Genomic DNA, 16,750 nt, shown 5'->3' with positions numbered 1-16,750 from the left:
CCTGCTCATCCTGTGGAAGGGTTTATTGTCCAGAGTGAAAAATAGTCTATATCATAGACTCAATTTTACTTAAAAGTGTGGTCAGTTACTCTGTGAACATCATCTCATTCATTAATTCTTATCTGAACGTTCTCCCACTCCTCTCTCATTCTTTTCTTTCAGAAAAGCAAAACGAGAGAAGGAGAACCAATGGCAGGAAAATATCCGAAGGGAAGAGGAAGAGAAAAAGAAGCGTTTGGAGGAAGAACGAATGCAAGAAAAAGTTCAAGAAAAGCTGAAAGCTGAAGAAGCAGTTGCTTTGATGAGAGAAAGGGAAAATAAACAACAGCTTCATACAGAGGAGGAGAAAAATAGGCAAGCCATGATCATGAAGGAAGCAGAACAACAAAGGCAGAGGCAACTGGAAGAAGATAAAAGAAAGCAAGAACAAATTGCAAAAGAAGCTGAGGAGAGGCTTAAGCAGAACAAAGAAATAAAGAAGATAAAAGAAGTGACCAACTCTCAAGAGGTGGAGAAATGCACTTCTAAATTAAACATAAATGAGAAGTTTGCAGATCTGTTGAAACCAACAGAGGGTAAAAGTCTTAAGCCACCCTGGAAAAGTGAAGGTAATCTTAGTCTGTTACATTTTTGCTTTAATGGTTCTTATTTTCCTAAGTGTTACTTCATTCTTTAGAAGTATTATTTCTAATGTGACACTGTGGCGGGCTTATTGTCTAAAATATTACAAAAACCCAACACTGTTCCATGTCTTTAGTTATGTATAAATCATCCTATTAATTTAGGTTACTTTTATCAGTATGATTCTGATGACAAATCTTCCAGTGACCATGGCCAAAAAATTACAGATGCTGGAAATGGTAGTATTTTAGCTTTTTGCCAAGGCCTGCACTTTCTGTGATTAAAGCAGAATGCTAATATGGAGGAGTTCTGCTCAGTGATGAGTGGATGGGCAGGTAATGCTCAGCAAAGTGAGTTATTAACATTGAAATCTAATTTATTTCTGCATTACTTAATCCCTTTTATTAAAAAATAAAAGAACTGAAGTCAACCCAACTCTGGTTGTGGGACTTTAAAAAATACTGGTTTAACAATATTTTGGCTAAAGGCAGTTTTGATTAGTTCCATCCTTCATTAGTTCTTGTCAGTTTTTATTAGCTATTTTTATCACTGAGTTCAGCAAGAACCAAATTAGAACAGTGCTGAAAGATATTTGCACACCTCAGCTATACCCTGTAAAACATTCACTGTTAGCAACATCAGTTGCAGACTTAGAGAACATAGAAGCAAAGAAAATAGAAACCATCATGTTTTAGGTTTCCAAGTAAAATCTTCACACCTACTGCTGAACACTTCTTCAGTATCTTTTCAACTTGGGAAATTATAATTGTGTTAAACAAGACTACATTAAAGCACTGGCTTAGCCAGAGTGGTTTGACAAGGAAAGATGAGAATATAAAGATGTCATTTCTTTCTCCTCAGAAGAAAATGCATTTTATTGTCTGTGTTATGTTTACTACAGTTAGCATGTTAAACTCTTGCATTGTGTGCAGCCTGTCAGCCTGCTGCAGCTAGTGATCTCCCTGGATACTTGCATAGTGTCTTTGGGGAAAGAACAGTTCTCTTCTTGTATTCATAACTGTTGCTTAGAATGGTGGGGCTCCAACTAAGTGCGTATCTTTCAGCTGTATCAAAATGGTAACTCATTTTCTTATCGTTTCAGGCAATGCAGTTAGTGTCTCAGAGTCTAGGAGTTCAGTTGCCTTGGTAAATTACAGAGCTTTATATCCATTCGAAGCCAGGAATCACGATGAGATGAGCTTTAATACTGGGGATATAATTCAGGTAAGATTTGCCCTTGATGTTTAATTTGCAAAAACCCAACCCCACTTCCCCAGCCTTGAGATCCACCAAGGTCTTAAGTGTCAAAAGCATTATTTTGATATTAAGACTTACTCAAAATTTTAATTTGATTGGGTATTTTCTTGTTGTTGTTCTTTTGGTTTGTTTTTTTTTGACAGGTAAAATTAGAAATAGTTCAGCTAAAATCTTTCTTTGGATCTTACACATCCTAGAGGTGTTGAGAATCTGTTTAGAATAACAATAGTGAATTCCAAACAAACTTTTGGAAATCAGTTGATCAGGCATGATTCAGTTGCTGCAGTTCGTTGTACATGTACAGGTTGGCCTTTAAGTGTCTTCTTTAAATACGAGTGTAGAAATAGATACATGAATAGCTACGTAAAATGAGAAAATTATTAGTGCCATTTCAGTTCAAATTAAACAAACAAGTTTATTTTGTTATTTAGTTATTTAACAAGTAGATGTGAAAGCTTCTTCTGAATCTTAATACCATTTTCTAATGTATTGTTAAAATAGACTTCTGCCTCTTGTTGGCTGCTCCTTTATAAATGCTCCCTCGGGTAGATATATATAGATATATATATATATATAGTAGTTTATTCCATGTCCATTCTTTGTAGCACTTTTCTGGATTCAGCTGAATGTGCTATCTGTAATATTACAGCAGGACCATAAGATTGGAAATGTCTTCTGGCTTCTGAGTTGAAATCTGTGTTATTTCATGTAATTATACCAGTTGTCAGCATACCTGGTTTTGAAAGCATATGCATTCAGGTGGACTTGTGAAAATTGATATACAACTATGGTAATACAATTAATATATCAGCATCCAATATATAAGTATGTATGGTTCCTCCTCATTCAGACTATAACCAGTATAGGTAAGGGAGAATTTACAAAGCAATATCATACAAAATATTAAAACACTTAAGTATTTAGCCTTCAGTTTAACAGTATTAAATCATTTATTTGCATTTTCATACCAATGAAGCATGAAAGAAGGAACAAGAGAAGTAGGTTTTAGTTTGGCTTCCTTCTCAGATATGATTAACTGTGTCATTTAACTACTGATAACTTATTTTAGAAATAGGCTAACAGCTGCTGCCTCCTCCTCCTCCTCCTCTTATACCCCAAACCTCAACTAAGCTAACTAGCTGACAGTATTTGACAAGCTGCTAATTTTTAGCCAATTTTGATGAATTTACTAATATGCAGCATAGTGGAGGCTTCAATATTGCTATGAATGTTTAAGGATGCTCTGTGCTCAGTCATATAGTAAATAACAGAATTTGGGGGTGTGTTTTGGGTGCAGTCAAATGACAGGGTTGATGATATCTGTAGGAACAACTGCAGCAGTTGTTGCTGTGCACTGCTAGGCCCACCAGCCACTGCCTCTTGGCTGCACATTTGGCAAAATACTACACAATGCACCAGAATTTTTGACAAGCCAGAGTGGCTCCAGGTATAGCACATGATCCCCAGTGTGCATGTGTGGGGCCTGTTTGAAGCAGTATAATGTGTTTGAGGCCTTGTCTCTCTCTCTACCTGTGTCTAAAAACAGTGCAATTGCATCATCACCCTGTTTCTTGAACAGGGCAAAATCAGCTCAGTTTTGAAAGGGAAGAGAATGAAAATGCTGATCCTTGTATGAGCGCTGCTCACGCTGTTCAATTCAGAGTGCCGGCAGGTGCTGACGCACTAGATACCCTGCTTGTTTCACGCTGCTAATCGTGTTTTCTTTGTATTTATTCTCCTGTCCATAGGTTGATGAAAAAACTGTGGGAGAGCCTGGTTGGCTTTATGGGAGTTTTCAAGGACATTTTGGTTGGTTTCCATGCAATTATGTAGAAAAAATACCAGAAGGAGAAAAATCTTTATCTCCTAAGAAGGCCTTACTTCCTCCTACAGTATCTTTTTCTACTACCTCAGCTTCTTCAGAGTGAGTTTTTGTTACGTTTGTGTTAAAATTGCTTTTTCTAAATTTAGCTAACGCATAATGTGCTCTATAGTTTCATTCGATGTTTGTTTTAAAATACAAATGCAGAAAACTTATTGAAGAACCTACCTGAAAGTCTTAGCTTGGAAATTTTGGGTATTTGATAGTCTGCTTTGCATTGCATAGAATATCTGGTTTAGCAGCTAGAACAAGTCCAGAGGAGGCCACCAGGATGATCCGAGGGCTGGAGCAGCTCTGCTGTGAGGACAGGCTGAAAGAGTTGGGGATGTTCAGCCTGGAAAAGAGGAGGCTCCAGGGAGATCTTATAGCGGCCTTCCAGTACCTGAAGGGGCTACAAGAAAGCTGGGGAGGGACTTTTCATAAGGACAGTTAATGACAAGACAAGGGGAAATGGGTTTAAACTGAAAGAGGGGAGGTTTAGATGAGATATTAGGAAGAAGTTCTTCACTGTGAGGGTGGTCAGACACTGGAACAGGTTGCCCAGGGAAGTTGTGGCTGCTCCTCCCTGGAAGTGTTCAAGGCCAGGTTGGATGAGGCTTTGAGCAACCTGGTGTAGTGGAAGGTGTCCCTGCTGCTGGCAGGGGGGTTGGAACTAGATGATCGTTAAGGTCCCTTCCAATCCAAACCATGCTATGATTCTATGATATACCTTTAAAAAAAGTTATTCTGCTTGAGGTACTTTTTAAATAAAAATTGTAATGTGTTAATTCTGCCTATATTCAATTTGCAGACCACTTTCACCAAGTAGATCTGCAGAAGAATCTGATTACCAAAACATACCTTTTTCTAGCCTGAATGTCAATACAGCGTGGCAACAGAAATCAGCTTTTACTCGCACTGTGTCCCCTGGATCTGTTTCACCCATTCATGGACAGGTATTTTGTGTGGCAGTGGAGAACTTGCTGTGTTTTAGATTCATGTTAATGAAACTGATTTAAAGAAAAAACAAAACAGAACTTTTCTAATAACTAGGTGCACTGAACAGGCGAGGGGATAAAGCAGCGAGTCTAGATGCTCAGCTAGTGTGCATTGACATAATTCCATATGTTTCCAGGGACCACTGAGCAAGAAAACTCATGCAGTATGTTTCATAATTCTAAAATAATTTTCACCTTATTAGACACACAATATATTTCTGACAAATAAGAAACTGAGTTGAGAGGTTGTTCCTCAGTCAACAGCTTGTATACATCAGTGTGAAAAAAAAAAGATACTCATCCCTCACTTAGGAATGAAGTTGCTTAAACTTCAGTAAAAGATACATCAATGTTTGTTTGTTTTTAACACTTCCATCAGTTTGAGGTAGTGTGGTTGCTCAGTGTCTCCACTTCTGTCTTAACAGGGGCAGCCTGTCGAGAACTTAAAAGCACAAGCACTTTGCTCCTGGACTGCAAAAAAAGATAACCACTTGAATTTTTCAAAAAATGATATTATTACTGTCCTGGAACAGCAGGAAAACTGGTGGTTCGGAGAGGTACATGGAGGAAGGGGTTGGTTTCCAAAATCATATGTCAAACTCTTACCTGGGAGTGAAATCAAGAAAGAGGAGTAAGTGCAACTTTTGTGTTTTATTCAGCTGTTTACAAGAAGAGGTGGTTTAGAGTGCGAAATTCTTGCAGTGCTTTAAAGTGCAGAATATAAATACCATTTGCAATTTACACCATGCCATTTTTTGGCTTTTATTATTTCATTCTGGCAAGGGAAGTAATGTTGGGCTCACTACTGTGTAAATAGACATTCTTCCAAGAATGACTGCTGTGAAAAATCAGTGGTGGTTGGTTATTCATCAAGCGCCAGACTCTGTTTTGGTTCATTATGGAGTCAGATCTCTTGCAGTGCAGTTGCTTTCTGCCTCTGAAGGTCCCAGTTTCTAAATGACCTGCAAAGAACTGTAAGCTCATAAGGCACATCTTGCAGAAACGGTGTGTTTTTCTTTACTTGAAAAGATCATTATGTCTCTTGTAATGCTGCAAGGTATCTGTTCAGGTAATAATTTAAAGTCTGGTTACTGATGGGATGGCTGCACCATTTGGTGTGAATTGTTCTTTTCATGCATTAGGATAGAAGTTCTTAGAAATTTTATAGAATGAGAGTATTTAGACAAAATAATTCGTACTCCTTTTGGATAACATAATTTGTGAATGATTTTATAGAATGAGAGTATTTAGACAAAATATTTTAATTCGTACTCCTTTTGGATAACATGATTTGCAAATATATCTTCTCATCTTTCATCACATAACTTTTTGGGTTTTTTAAGTGGTGTCCTCTTGGATGCTGTTTATATCTTAAATATCATTCGTACGTGTCACTGTTTGATAGTCAGGAAAGTCTCCACAATTAATTCAGAGGCAATACCAAATTTGAGATAACCAAAGTGAGCTTCGTCTCATCCTAATAAAGCAAATTGTTCTTGATCAGCCTTTTAGTTACTCAAAATTTGTCTTTTTTTCTGCAGACCAGAAGCTATTTATGCAGCTGTGAACAAGAAGCCTAATACACAGTCTTACGCAGCAGGAGAGGGTAAGACAGCATGATGCAGTCTGCTTGTGCTTAATGGCATGTGAATAAACTGAAATATGTGAAGAGTTTGAGCAGGCCTTTTAATGCTTGTCCAAAAGATACAGTGCAAACATTGAGCTACTGTTACGAGAATTCTAAACCAGGAACTTAAGCTTATAACTAATTCAGGTTGAGCCTAGGCTTGGGTTTTGTTCTCGTTTTTAAAACTTTTGCTCAATTATTAATTTATTTCTGAAAACTTAAATGTGTCTCATACCCATAAGCTGAGTTCTCTTCCTGCTGTTCTCTACAATATCATGCTGTAATGATGACAAGGGATTTTTAGACTCCTGAGTGTGGATCATTCTCTTTTAACCAGTAGGGAGTAAAGAAAACAAATATTACTGGAGAAAAAATTGTGGGAAGCACTTTGTAAGCCTTTTGATCTAGCATATCTCCATGCTTCCCCAATTATGTTTTAATTCCACTTCTGTTTTTCATTTCTGCTGTGTTAGTCAGATAAGCATGGTTTAAATCGGGTTTAGTTGTGGAATATACGTGCTTGTTGGGAAACACAGAGGTAGGGTGGAATACTCAGTGCAAGAGATGAGTTTTCAAGCTGTGATCTACAGGCCTCTGGCTGGTCCACAGGTTGATCATAGGGTAGTAACTCTCACTATACCAAATTCATCTATCTGTGCTAAGTTGTGTGCCCGTAATTCAGTGCTGTAAGCATGAGGTGAGATGTGATTGCAATCAAGCAAGTAGGTAGGTTGATTCACAAACTTGTGAAGACATGATCCGTGTTGTGAACACACTGATGAACACTGATATCAAAGATACCTTGACTTGCATCTGACCTACTTTTATCCTCCTATCTGAAACGATCGTCTCCTCCTTTATGTGTGCTGTTTGCACAGAGTATGTTGCGCTCTATTCATATTCAAGCTCTGAGCCTGGTGACTTGACTTTCACGGAAGGTGAGGAAATCCTAGTGACCCAGAAGGAAGGGGAATGGTGGACCGGGAGCATTGATGGCAGAACCGGAATCTTCCCCTCCAATTACGTCAGACCAAAGGATCAAGAAGTGAGTTTGTATTCTGAGAATTAACGCACGAAGCTTTCTCTCAATTTTATTGTATTACTGATACCGATATCTATCTCTTAGTGATTTTAAGGAGAGGTTAATGTGCTTGAAAGAAAAGTCTAGGTAGCTTGAGTGCTGAATCAGTACTCCAGCCACAGCGTCACGCTGTCTCTCTTCTTACAGGATGATATTTTTTTAGATACAAAATCAAAATTAAAATCTCCACTTGATTTTCTGTCCGCGTGCTTAAAGTTGATCTAAACTTTACTGTTTGTATTGCACATTAAAAAATGATTGTTGTGTCTTTGTAGGCTTCTAGTAATGCTGGCAAAACTGGAACAGTAAATAAGAAACCCGGTAAGTGTGTGATGAGTTGTTAACATTTATGACTGTTTCTTAAGTGACTATGAGCATTTAGGTTCATAGCAGTGTTTTTATGATGGCTAATGTGCTTAGCTGCAATATAGATAACAGGATATTTCTGTGCATCCAGCTCTTATGGTAATAAAAAAGTAACAAATGTAATTTTAAATATTATCTTTTCAGAAATTGCTCAGGTTACTACTGCCTATGCTGCATCAGGAACTGAACAGCTTAGTCTTGCCCCAGGACAACTAATACTTATTCTGAAGAAAAACGCTAGTGGATGGTGGCAAGGAGAGTTGCAGGTAGTTATTGAAGGAGGAGTAATGGTGACTTCATGAACAGCAAGGAGGTGATCTTGGGTTTAATTCAAGAAAACAACTAAATATAGTGCCTGTAAAAGCTGGCTAGAAAGTTATTTTAATCTTGTATAAACCATATTTGGGGGGAAAAGTTTTTAATTAAACCTTGGATTGATGAGGGGGTTTTGTTTTTTGTTTGGGGTTTTTTTTGGTCACAGAAAATAGTAAAGCTGTCAATGAACATGTGCATGAGAAGGGGAAGAGAGAAGTTGATAGTTAATAAATTGGTAAGGATTTAATGGGTAAAACATAAAATTGTAAAGTTATTCTAATGAAAGAGTAGGAATTCTTGGAAGTTGGAGTTGGAAGCTAGCTTACTGTGAAGGCTGCTGTTCCCACTTTTCTCCTTTCCCCACCTGGTGATAAATTTCTAGTCCCAAGGGTTGAGGGTGCTGTTACATGATATTCTTCTTAAATCATAGTTGATATTTTGACTTTTGGAGCCCCATGGATCTTATCCATAATAGCCTTGCAACCAATGCAAAAAGTTAAGTCATGATCTTGTAACATCTCTTTCGTACCCTTTTCTTTAGCTGAATTTTAGCTGAATCTGCAGCATTACCCTGAATTTAAACATGTTATTTCCAATACTGGATGCTGTTTCCAATATTGGATTGAACAGCACAATAGAAAGTTCCATCCTCTTAAGATCACTGAATTGGCCTTTCCCAAGGTATTCTACAGCCACACACACTCTGTTTTGAGTGAATACTCTTGTTAACAACTGTCTTCCCCCTCCAACAGTTAGAACAGGGCTGATATAACTATTCAGCATCTGTTTTTAAAACCAGCCTGCTTTACAGATACAGGAGGAGCGATCACAGTGAGCAAGCTGAGAAATTGCTGCACTGAGTTTCTGTGAATTAACAGCAGTGGAAAATTTATTCATAGTATGTGTAAAAAAAAAAATAAAAAATACAGAAAACAATGAATAGTTTGTATTTTAAGAAAAGTAGGCCCAGTGCTGGTTCAGGAAGAAGCCTCAGAGAATAAAAAAATAATTTAAAAAATAGGGTGAGGGAAACCAAGATATGTAATTGTCAGTTCCTGCCAGTTTGGATTTCTTTTTTTGTTGTAGTAGAGCTCACTCTGTAGTTACAGGTTTCTAAAATCTGTGCTCACTTTTGCATCCTGACTTTTTTGTGCACTCTGAAGTATATCTGTTTCTTCAGTCTCTGCAGAGATCACCTTTACCTGTGGGACTAAAAGAGCAAAGACTAAATAATGGGGAAAATCTTTTCAAACTCTCACATGCTGTACTAGGTAGGAAGTGATATCAGATACTTAGGTCAGGATTTTCAAACCTAGCTTATGGTGATTGTTACATCTGTTTTGGGTATCTCATTAGAGACTCCTGACATGATGCATAAGTGGAATATTCATAGAGTGAATTTTCAGCCCTATAATTAAATTATGTGCTGAAATCATTGGCTGCACTTGAAAATTTTAGATGAACACATTTGCCAGAACATATTAGGGTGCAGCTTTATTTGATTTGGGTTGGTTTATGCTTTAGCCAGACTTTTTTCCTTTTGAGATCTGTTTGGTATTTAGTTGGTGTTTTGAAGCCTGACTTTTTGTCTTTTGTTGGCAAAACTGTGTGACATATTTGTCGTATTTTTTTCCAGTGTATAAACTATTTGGTTTCTTAATTGTGTAATAAACATTTTAAACATTTACAGGCAAGAGGGAAAAAGAGACAGAAAGGATGGTTCCCTGCCAGCCATGTGAAATTACTGGGTCCGAGCAGTGAAAGAACCACATCTGCTGCTCCCTCAGGTGAAAAAAAAAGACTTTAATTCAGAGTATTTTATCTCACTGCTTCAGCTGTTCAGATACTAGTCTGAACTACCTCACTAGCATAATATTCTGTTTAATGGCCCTATCTGATTGTGGTGTCACCGTGGAAGGTAAAGTCCTAGTCAGAATCTGGGTCTTTTGACAGATGTGTCCTTTCAGCTCTTGTCTCTGTCCAAGAAAGGTAAAATCTCACAACTTCTTAATCAAAACAGTTCTTCACAGGGTCCCTCCCTAGCATATACTATCCTCTGCATACCTAGAAAGTCGCAGTCATATAAAGACATTTATATCCAGAAATCTGTGAGGCTCAGCAGTCCATCTTCTATGGCAAGAACTTTTTAATTTTGCTGAAGGCACTGAAGAGCCACACTCTTCTCATTTGTTTGGAAACTCCATGTTTCCAAATGCTAGCAAAAATCTTACAGAAATGTAGCAATCACTGACAAACACCTTGGAATTACATGTGCTGCTCCTTATAAGGAGGGAGACTAAGCAGCAAATTTCCACCAGATTTTTCCATTTGAATATCTGGGTACAGATGAAATTATTTCACAGAAAATGAGCTTTTTTGGGGGGTTCTGCATGCTTAAATTGTGCTGTTCTCCACAGCTACGATTTGCTTAGACAACAGCTTCCTGGGTGTTACTGGACAAAACTTCCCTCTGACTAAACCAGCAGCTCATGATTAGCTAATGCACATTTCCTTTTCCTTTGCCACAGTTTTCTCACAAGTATCAGCTGTAAGATAATCAAACTCGCTTTCTTTTCCAAGCCAGTGACAGAGGTAGAAGAGTACTTGGTTATATTTTTGAATGTAGAAGGTCAGTAAGTGCTATACTAACTGATTCAATTCACTATATAAGTGCATAGATGTATGAAGTGGAAATAAAGATTACTGCCTGGCCCAGTTGTAAAAAGAAAAGGCAGGACAGTTCCACATCAAGATAAGATCATGTGGCGTTTTCCTTATGTAACAGCGTATGTGAAATTGTTTCTTTCCTGTGGTTATGTAAAACACTGAAAAAAACAGTCTTAATACTGGTGTAACACTATTCTGCTGGTTTTGGTTTTTCTTCACAGTGTGTCAAGTGATAGCGATGTATGATTACATGGCAAACAACGAAGACGAGCTCAGCTTCTCCAAAGGGCAGCTTATTAACGTACTGAGCAAAGATGATGCTGACTGGTGGCAAGGAGAAGTCAATGGTGTGACAGGTCTCTTCCCCTCAAACTACGTGAAGATGACCACAGATTCTGATCCAAGTCAGCAGTGTAAGCAACTTCTATTTTTTGTTAATGTCATTACTTTATTACAAAGGTGCGTTGCTGTTCCTTGTGTTTGCAATTTGGAGTTCCAGGCATCAGCTGAATTTGTTGGTACTTTAAATACTTTACTGTAAGACTAAGTACTTGAATATGGTTTTCTATTTAACCTACAAACAACCAGCACATTTCCAACCAGCCAATGGGTGACAGTAAGAGTGCTAGGGTGAGCTAAAAATATTAGATTTTGTAGGTGTTCCCCTTCCATTAAAGATAGTGAAGTTTGATAACTGCTACTGATTGGGAGTCAGTGCAGGGATACTGTGCTCAGTGACAGAACTTGCTTGAGTCTTATAAAATACAAAAAAAGTGTCTGTTGTGGTCACCTTTAACTTACACATAAACTATTTATCAATTCAGTAAAAATAACCACAGAAAGATTAGGAAAAAGATTCTTGCGTTAGCAGGTGATCTGTCCTATGGCAAATACGCGTGTCCTGGCTCACAGCAATCCAGCTCTTCCAATTCTGAGAACCAAGGTATATGTCAAAACACACATTAAGCTGAAAATTATCAGCAGCAGGCTGAGAACTGAGTGCTAGAATATACATCTGACAGTCAAAATTTCTTCTGCCTTCTTTGCACATAAACACAGTAAATATTTCTGGTCTCTCTCTGTCCCCTGGTTTTTGGGCCCCTCTCCCCAGAGAAAATCAACACCATTTTTACTGACTCAGCTTTTCATCCTGGGGCACCGCGATTAACCCAACTTTTGTATCAGCCCGTGACATCAGTGCATTTGGGAGCACAGTCAGAGTTGCTCCTTTGACATAACGAGCCTTGTTGCTTCAAGTGTGGTTTTGTTTCCCTAGGCATCATTTGTGGTTTTCTCAGTATAAAGACCAGAAGTCTGGTTGAGGTTGACTCTTAATGGCCTGTAGCTAATCTGTAGGACCGGTTTGCACTTGAGATTTGATCAGCATAGTTGTGTCCTTACAAAAGGATTTATGAACTCAGTAATGAAGGTACAGCTTGGATTGGAAAGTTAGAATATTTTCTCTGGGTAGCTTTTTATGGTACCTGGGCAAAATAAAAAATGCACCGTTCTTGAGGATTTCTTTTTAGCTAAGTTCCATCTGTGCTCACATTTTTGGTAACACATTGAATTTTTTTATTTTTTTTTTAAATGCCTCTGACTGGTGTGGCTGTGATTTCAAAAACTTCTGCATTTGAATTGAACTTAACATCCTTTTGATTAGGCATATCTAAATCATTAAAATGATCCTTGGAAATTTTTTTTTTCTGTGCAAAATCTCAGTTTTGAAGAAATACTATTACCTAAATCCAGATGGGCTATAAAATTAAGATTCTGTCTGAGTATTAGAACTTTCTGAGTTTTCAAAAATGATAGAGATATTAGCTTATCACACCAGGTGTGTTGCCATTTAGAGTGAGGTGGTTACATATACCACTCCCTTCCAACAAAAGCAGTGCTAAGATCAAGTTGTAACTGGAAGCATTTGATGTGATGATTTTTTCCTCCTTGTTTTCTGATATGTCACTAGGCTGTCTTTTTCTCAAATTTCAGTGTCATGGAGTAAAAATATTTCTGTCCACATCAGCCTGTGGCTGTGTGAACAGAAATTTCCTTTAAAAGTGTATTGACAAAGATCAGCCAGTGGCAGTCAGATGACTAGATGTGCATATGAGCAGATGTCACATCACCTGCACGTCATCGTTAAACTGTTGTCTAAGGAATAGTTATGAAGCAGATCTACTGGTGCTTAATTAACAAAATCCACCTATTGGTGAATGAAGAATATGTTGAATTAAAAAAAAAAAATCAGAGTGTTTCAAATGAGCTGGTTTATAGTTCAGTTTTGTGCTGGGATTTGCCACTCTTTTGATATTAAAATATATACATCTGAAAACTTCAGGAAAAATCCTGTTTAAAGACCAAAGCCCGCTCAAAACCAGCATGGCTTGTTAGCTTAAGCGCAGCATTGTGCAAATATCATGACAGAGATTTCAGCTGGGCTGCTTTCAAATGGTGTGAAGTCTGAGCTGAGTTGTCTCAGCAGTAAGCTAGTGCTGTACCATTCATCAGTAACCTGAGCAATACTTCAATATGTTCTGATTGAACTTTCAAACCTGCTTGAATTTCCCTAAAATATTTTTTGTTCTTATTTAAATATAGTGCAGAATCTATCACTAGTATTCTTGAGAAATCACGAAGGAATTGTCCCAGACAAATGTTGGTGTGGCCCTCTAGGGACCAGCTTGGAGATATGAAAGAATATAATTTTTAAAATGGATTGTTATATTTTAAAGAATTGTAGGTCTGTCAGCAGGTCTCTTAAATACAACCGAGTCCTAGTGACTGCAGAACACAGAATACTTGAGTCATGTTCTCAGTGACCTTGCTGTTGGTTAGACTTGCTCGTGTTTTAATGACATTTTAATAGCCCTTATTCTAATGTTTGCACAGAAGTATTCCTAAAGAATAAATAAAATATGCAGGAGGTTTCTATAGCTATGAATAGCTATAGATTTAAAGTAAAGGAATATGCATAATCTTCTGTTCTTTGTTGAGTGCTTGCTCAACCACTCAGGCTCAGATCTTTTGTGGATGGCCAGTACCCGTCTAGGACATGGTTTTCTTCCCAAGGGGTGTGTAAGGTGGGGTAGGCATGGTGTACTTACCACTTTACAGTTCTTGATAGCTTGGTCTGGAGATAATGTTGTCATTTCAACCAGTCTTTGTCTGCCTTAACCAGTTGCTTTTAGAAATTTATTCTCTCCTTATTTGTTGGCTTTTCAGTGAGATACCTTTTCTTAGTTTGTGTTCTCATCCGTGGGACCAGTCTGAACCTTGTCCTTATATTTTCTTTAGTTGAGATTTTTCTCCCCTCACATACCTCAGATGGAGGCAAGACACATGCTCCAGCTACATCTGCGGACTTGGTTGCTGGCTGTCTCTCGGTGTTAGAAATCTGTTCATCTCTCAGAGGTAGGGTTGCTGAGAGCTGGACAACTCAGCCAGGTGGACATACCTACACTCAGTGTGCAGATGCTTCTAGTTCACCGTATCTGAGGTATCTTACCTCCCTTTGTGAGACTGGTCTTTCGTAGAGCTGAATGTTGTACCAGTTCTTTCTGCTCTAATGTACATATAGTTATTGTTCACTTTCACTCTTTTCATAGCCCAGCATTGCTGCAGTTCCTCAGGCATCTAAGTTACCCCTTCAGGTGCTTAGACATGAGCTCCAGGTAGTCCCCATAGCCTGATGAGCACCTTCTTCCCCTGTATAAACCTGCCTATTCTGCCTTCTGCCAGGGCAGTGGCAAAAGTTGGTTAGACTGGGAGCTGCATATTTCCTTAGATACAAACTTGATGTTTGTAGTAATACCACTGGATCTACCTAATTTTTTTCCTCCACAAATCTTACTTGTAGATGTGACACATTAGGGACATGAGGCAAGTCCTGTCCTTTCAACAACAAGGATCTGTATTTCCAGAAGTTTATCTCCATGCACAGAAGATCATTAGTAATTCCTGTCCGCCACTGTGGGATGAATGAAGCTGACTGATTTTCAGGGGTTTTCATAGTGAAAAAACAACTTCTGAACATGCCTGTGGCAGGTGCATTTCTGTGTCTGTGTATGGACAGCACATTCTGAAGTTCTCTAGTTATTGCCAAGTAACTTCTCTTTATGATTATGGAGTAAGAGTTCCTGGTATCAGTGGCTTTGAAGTGTTGCATGTGGCAGGTCCACGTTCATTTTTTAACACATGCAGATTAATAATTTATTCTGAGATTTACTCAACAGCTCCAGAATTTTACCCCTTTTACCAAATATCAGATGAAATCAATCCCTTAGTTCATAGTGACGTAGTCATTTTGTATTTCTAGGACTATTTGGTGAATGTCAGTCAGGCTTGATAAAGCTTCCAGGTTGAAACCCTGGGGTTGGGAATAGTCTCTGGATTGCCCACAGGATGTGTGCAGCTGCAGCACATCTTACATCTGCCTTTAACCTGACTTTGCAGTGCCTCTTCTAGACCATGTAGACCTTGGTTTCTGCTGGGTATATTGAGTGATGCGGTACGTCCCATACATGGACACGTGTTACTAGAGACAAGGTTTCATTTCATTTCAGCCTTTGAATAGAGTTGAACAGGTTAAATTTTATGTGCCAACATGAATAAATTCCATTGAGACTTTTCTTTACAAGTTTAGTTTTATGTGACTTTCTAATGTTTCATTACAAGTTTCTCAGGAGAAATTCTGGCTTTGTTGAAATCTCAGGGATAGAATCATAGAATGGTTTTGGTTGGAAGGGACCTTAAAGCTCATCCAGTTCCAACCCCCCTGCCATCAGCAGGGACACCTTCCACTAGACCACGTTGCTCAAAGCCTCATCCAGCCTGGCCTTCAACACTTCCAGGGAGGAGCATCCATTGCCTTTAAAAAAAACTCTAGGGCTTGACCTTGAGTTGTTGAGTCTATGTAACAGAAGTCTTTCTTGGGAAGAAACTTTCTGCTCCAGGTGAATAAGGTACAAGTGTTTTTCAGAGTCAGTGATGGCTGGTCACAGGTACTTAAAACTGTGTGTGTTTATAAATATGAAACTGCAAGAGTAGAAGCTCATGATGTCTGTTTTCAGAAAGTTGAATGTTAGTCATTCCTTTCTGACCTTTTTGGTGTTGTTCTGTCTTTGTCCATAGAACTCATATGTTTCACTCTTCAAATTTATGTTCATTTTATCCTTCATTTTTTTTTTTTGTTTTTTTTAGGACCCAATGTTGTCTTCCAGTGTGAAAGCACCTCAGAGACCCACTATCCAAGTTTGACTGTAGCGTGGAGGCAGGGTGACCAGCCCTGCTCACATATCTCTGACACAATCCTTTCGCTTCGTTTGAACGTTAGATCCAGTCAAGAAATTAGGTTTTTCTGGGTTTTGTCGTCATCTACAGTTACAGTTGATTTGTAAAAGCAGAAAGGATAGTGGGTCTTTGTGTGGCTTTCACTGCTGTTCATTCTTGTTTCCTTTAGTATTTTTCTTTGGTATTGATAATGGTAGATCATTAGCATGCATATCAAGTTATCGTTTGCATGGTGGGATTGCAGACACACAAAGACCCACTATTTGCACAGTTGATCTGGGCTGTTTTGAATGGGCAGTTGTGTTAATGTTGTAATGTACATACTTTGCAGAATTAAAATGTTCGCTGATTACTGTTCTGATGGACTTGATTTAATCTCTTACATATTGAGCTTTTAAAATTGGCAGCCTACACGGCTCATCCAGAAAACGAACCCTACCTGTCTGTGCTGCTGATAGTCACTGTGATTACAAACATGCTACAAGATCTAAGATTTAGATCTGGTGCAGTCCATCCAGCCTTTTAATACCCTTTTTAACTGAGGAAAGAACTGTTAAGCATAGAGTGGAGGATATTTTCATTTTTTTCTTCCTTCACAGTTGTACTATAAGCCAGAATTCAGGTTGTTTTGGCTTGGTATGTCCTATCCCTAAACAACCTCCTTC

At 38.3% G+C, this 16,750-nt stretch overlaps 1 protein-coding gene across 1 annotated transcript in view; it reads left to right on the top strand.

Annotated features, from left to right (window-relative positions):
* Positions 1 to 16,750, top strand: part of ITSN2 (intersectin 2) — a 54,007-nt gene that overhangs the window by 20,618 nt on the left and 16,639 nt on the right. The window contains exons 18-28 of the mRNA XM_010164896.2: positions 163 to 608; positions 1,724 to 1,845; positions 3,627 to 3,802; positions 4,551 to 4,695; positions 5,163 to 5,368; positions 6,279 to 6,343; positions 7,243 to 7,409; positions 7,721 to 7,766; positions 7,956 to 8,077; positions 9,817 to 9,913; positions 11,015 to 11,206. Coding sequence (XP_010163198.2) covers positions 163 to 608; positions 1,724 to 1,845; positions 3,627 to 3,802; positions 4,551 to 4,695; positions 5,163 to 5,368; positions 6,279 to 6,343; positions 7,243 to 7,409; positions 7,721 to 7,766; positions 7,956 to 8,077; positions 9,817 to 9,913; positions 11,015 to 11,206 — 1,784 coding nt within the window. The remainder of the gene's footprint in view (positions 1 to 162; positions 609 to 1,723; positions 1,846 to 3,626; positions 3,803 to 4,550; positions 4,696 to 5,162; positions 5,369 to 6,278; positions 6,344 to 7,242; positions 7,410 to 7,720; positions 7,767 to 7,955; positions 8,078 to 9,816; positions 9,914 to 11,014; positions 11,207 to 16,750) is intronic.

The sequence above is a fragment of the Antrostomus carolinensis genome, unplaced genomic scaffold, assembly GCF_000700745.2.
Source record: "Antrostomus carolinensis isolate BGI_N321 unplaced genomic scaffold, ASM70074v2 scaffold8263, whole genome shotgun sequence".
NCBI classification, from domain to species: Eukaryota; Metazoa; Chordata; class Aves; order Caprimulgiformes; family Caprimulgidae; genus Antrostomus; species Antrostomus carolinensis.
This window is presented reverse-complemented; position numbering and strand designations above follow the sequence as displayed.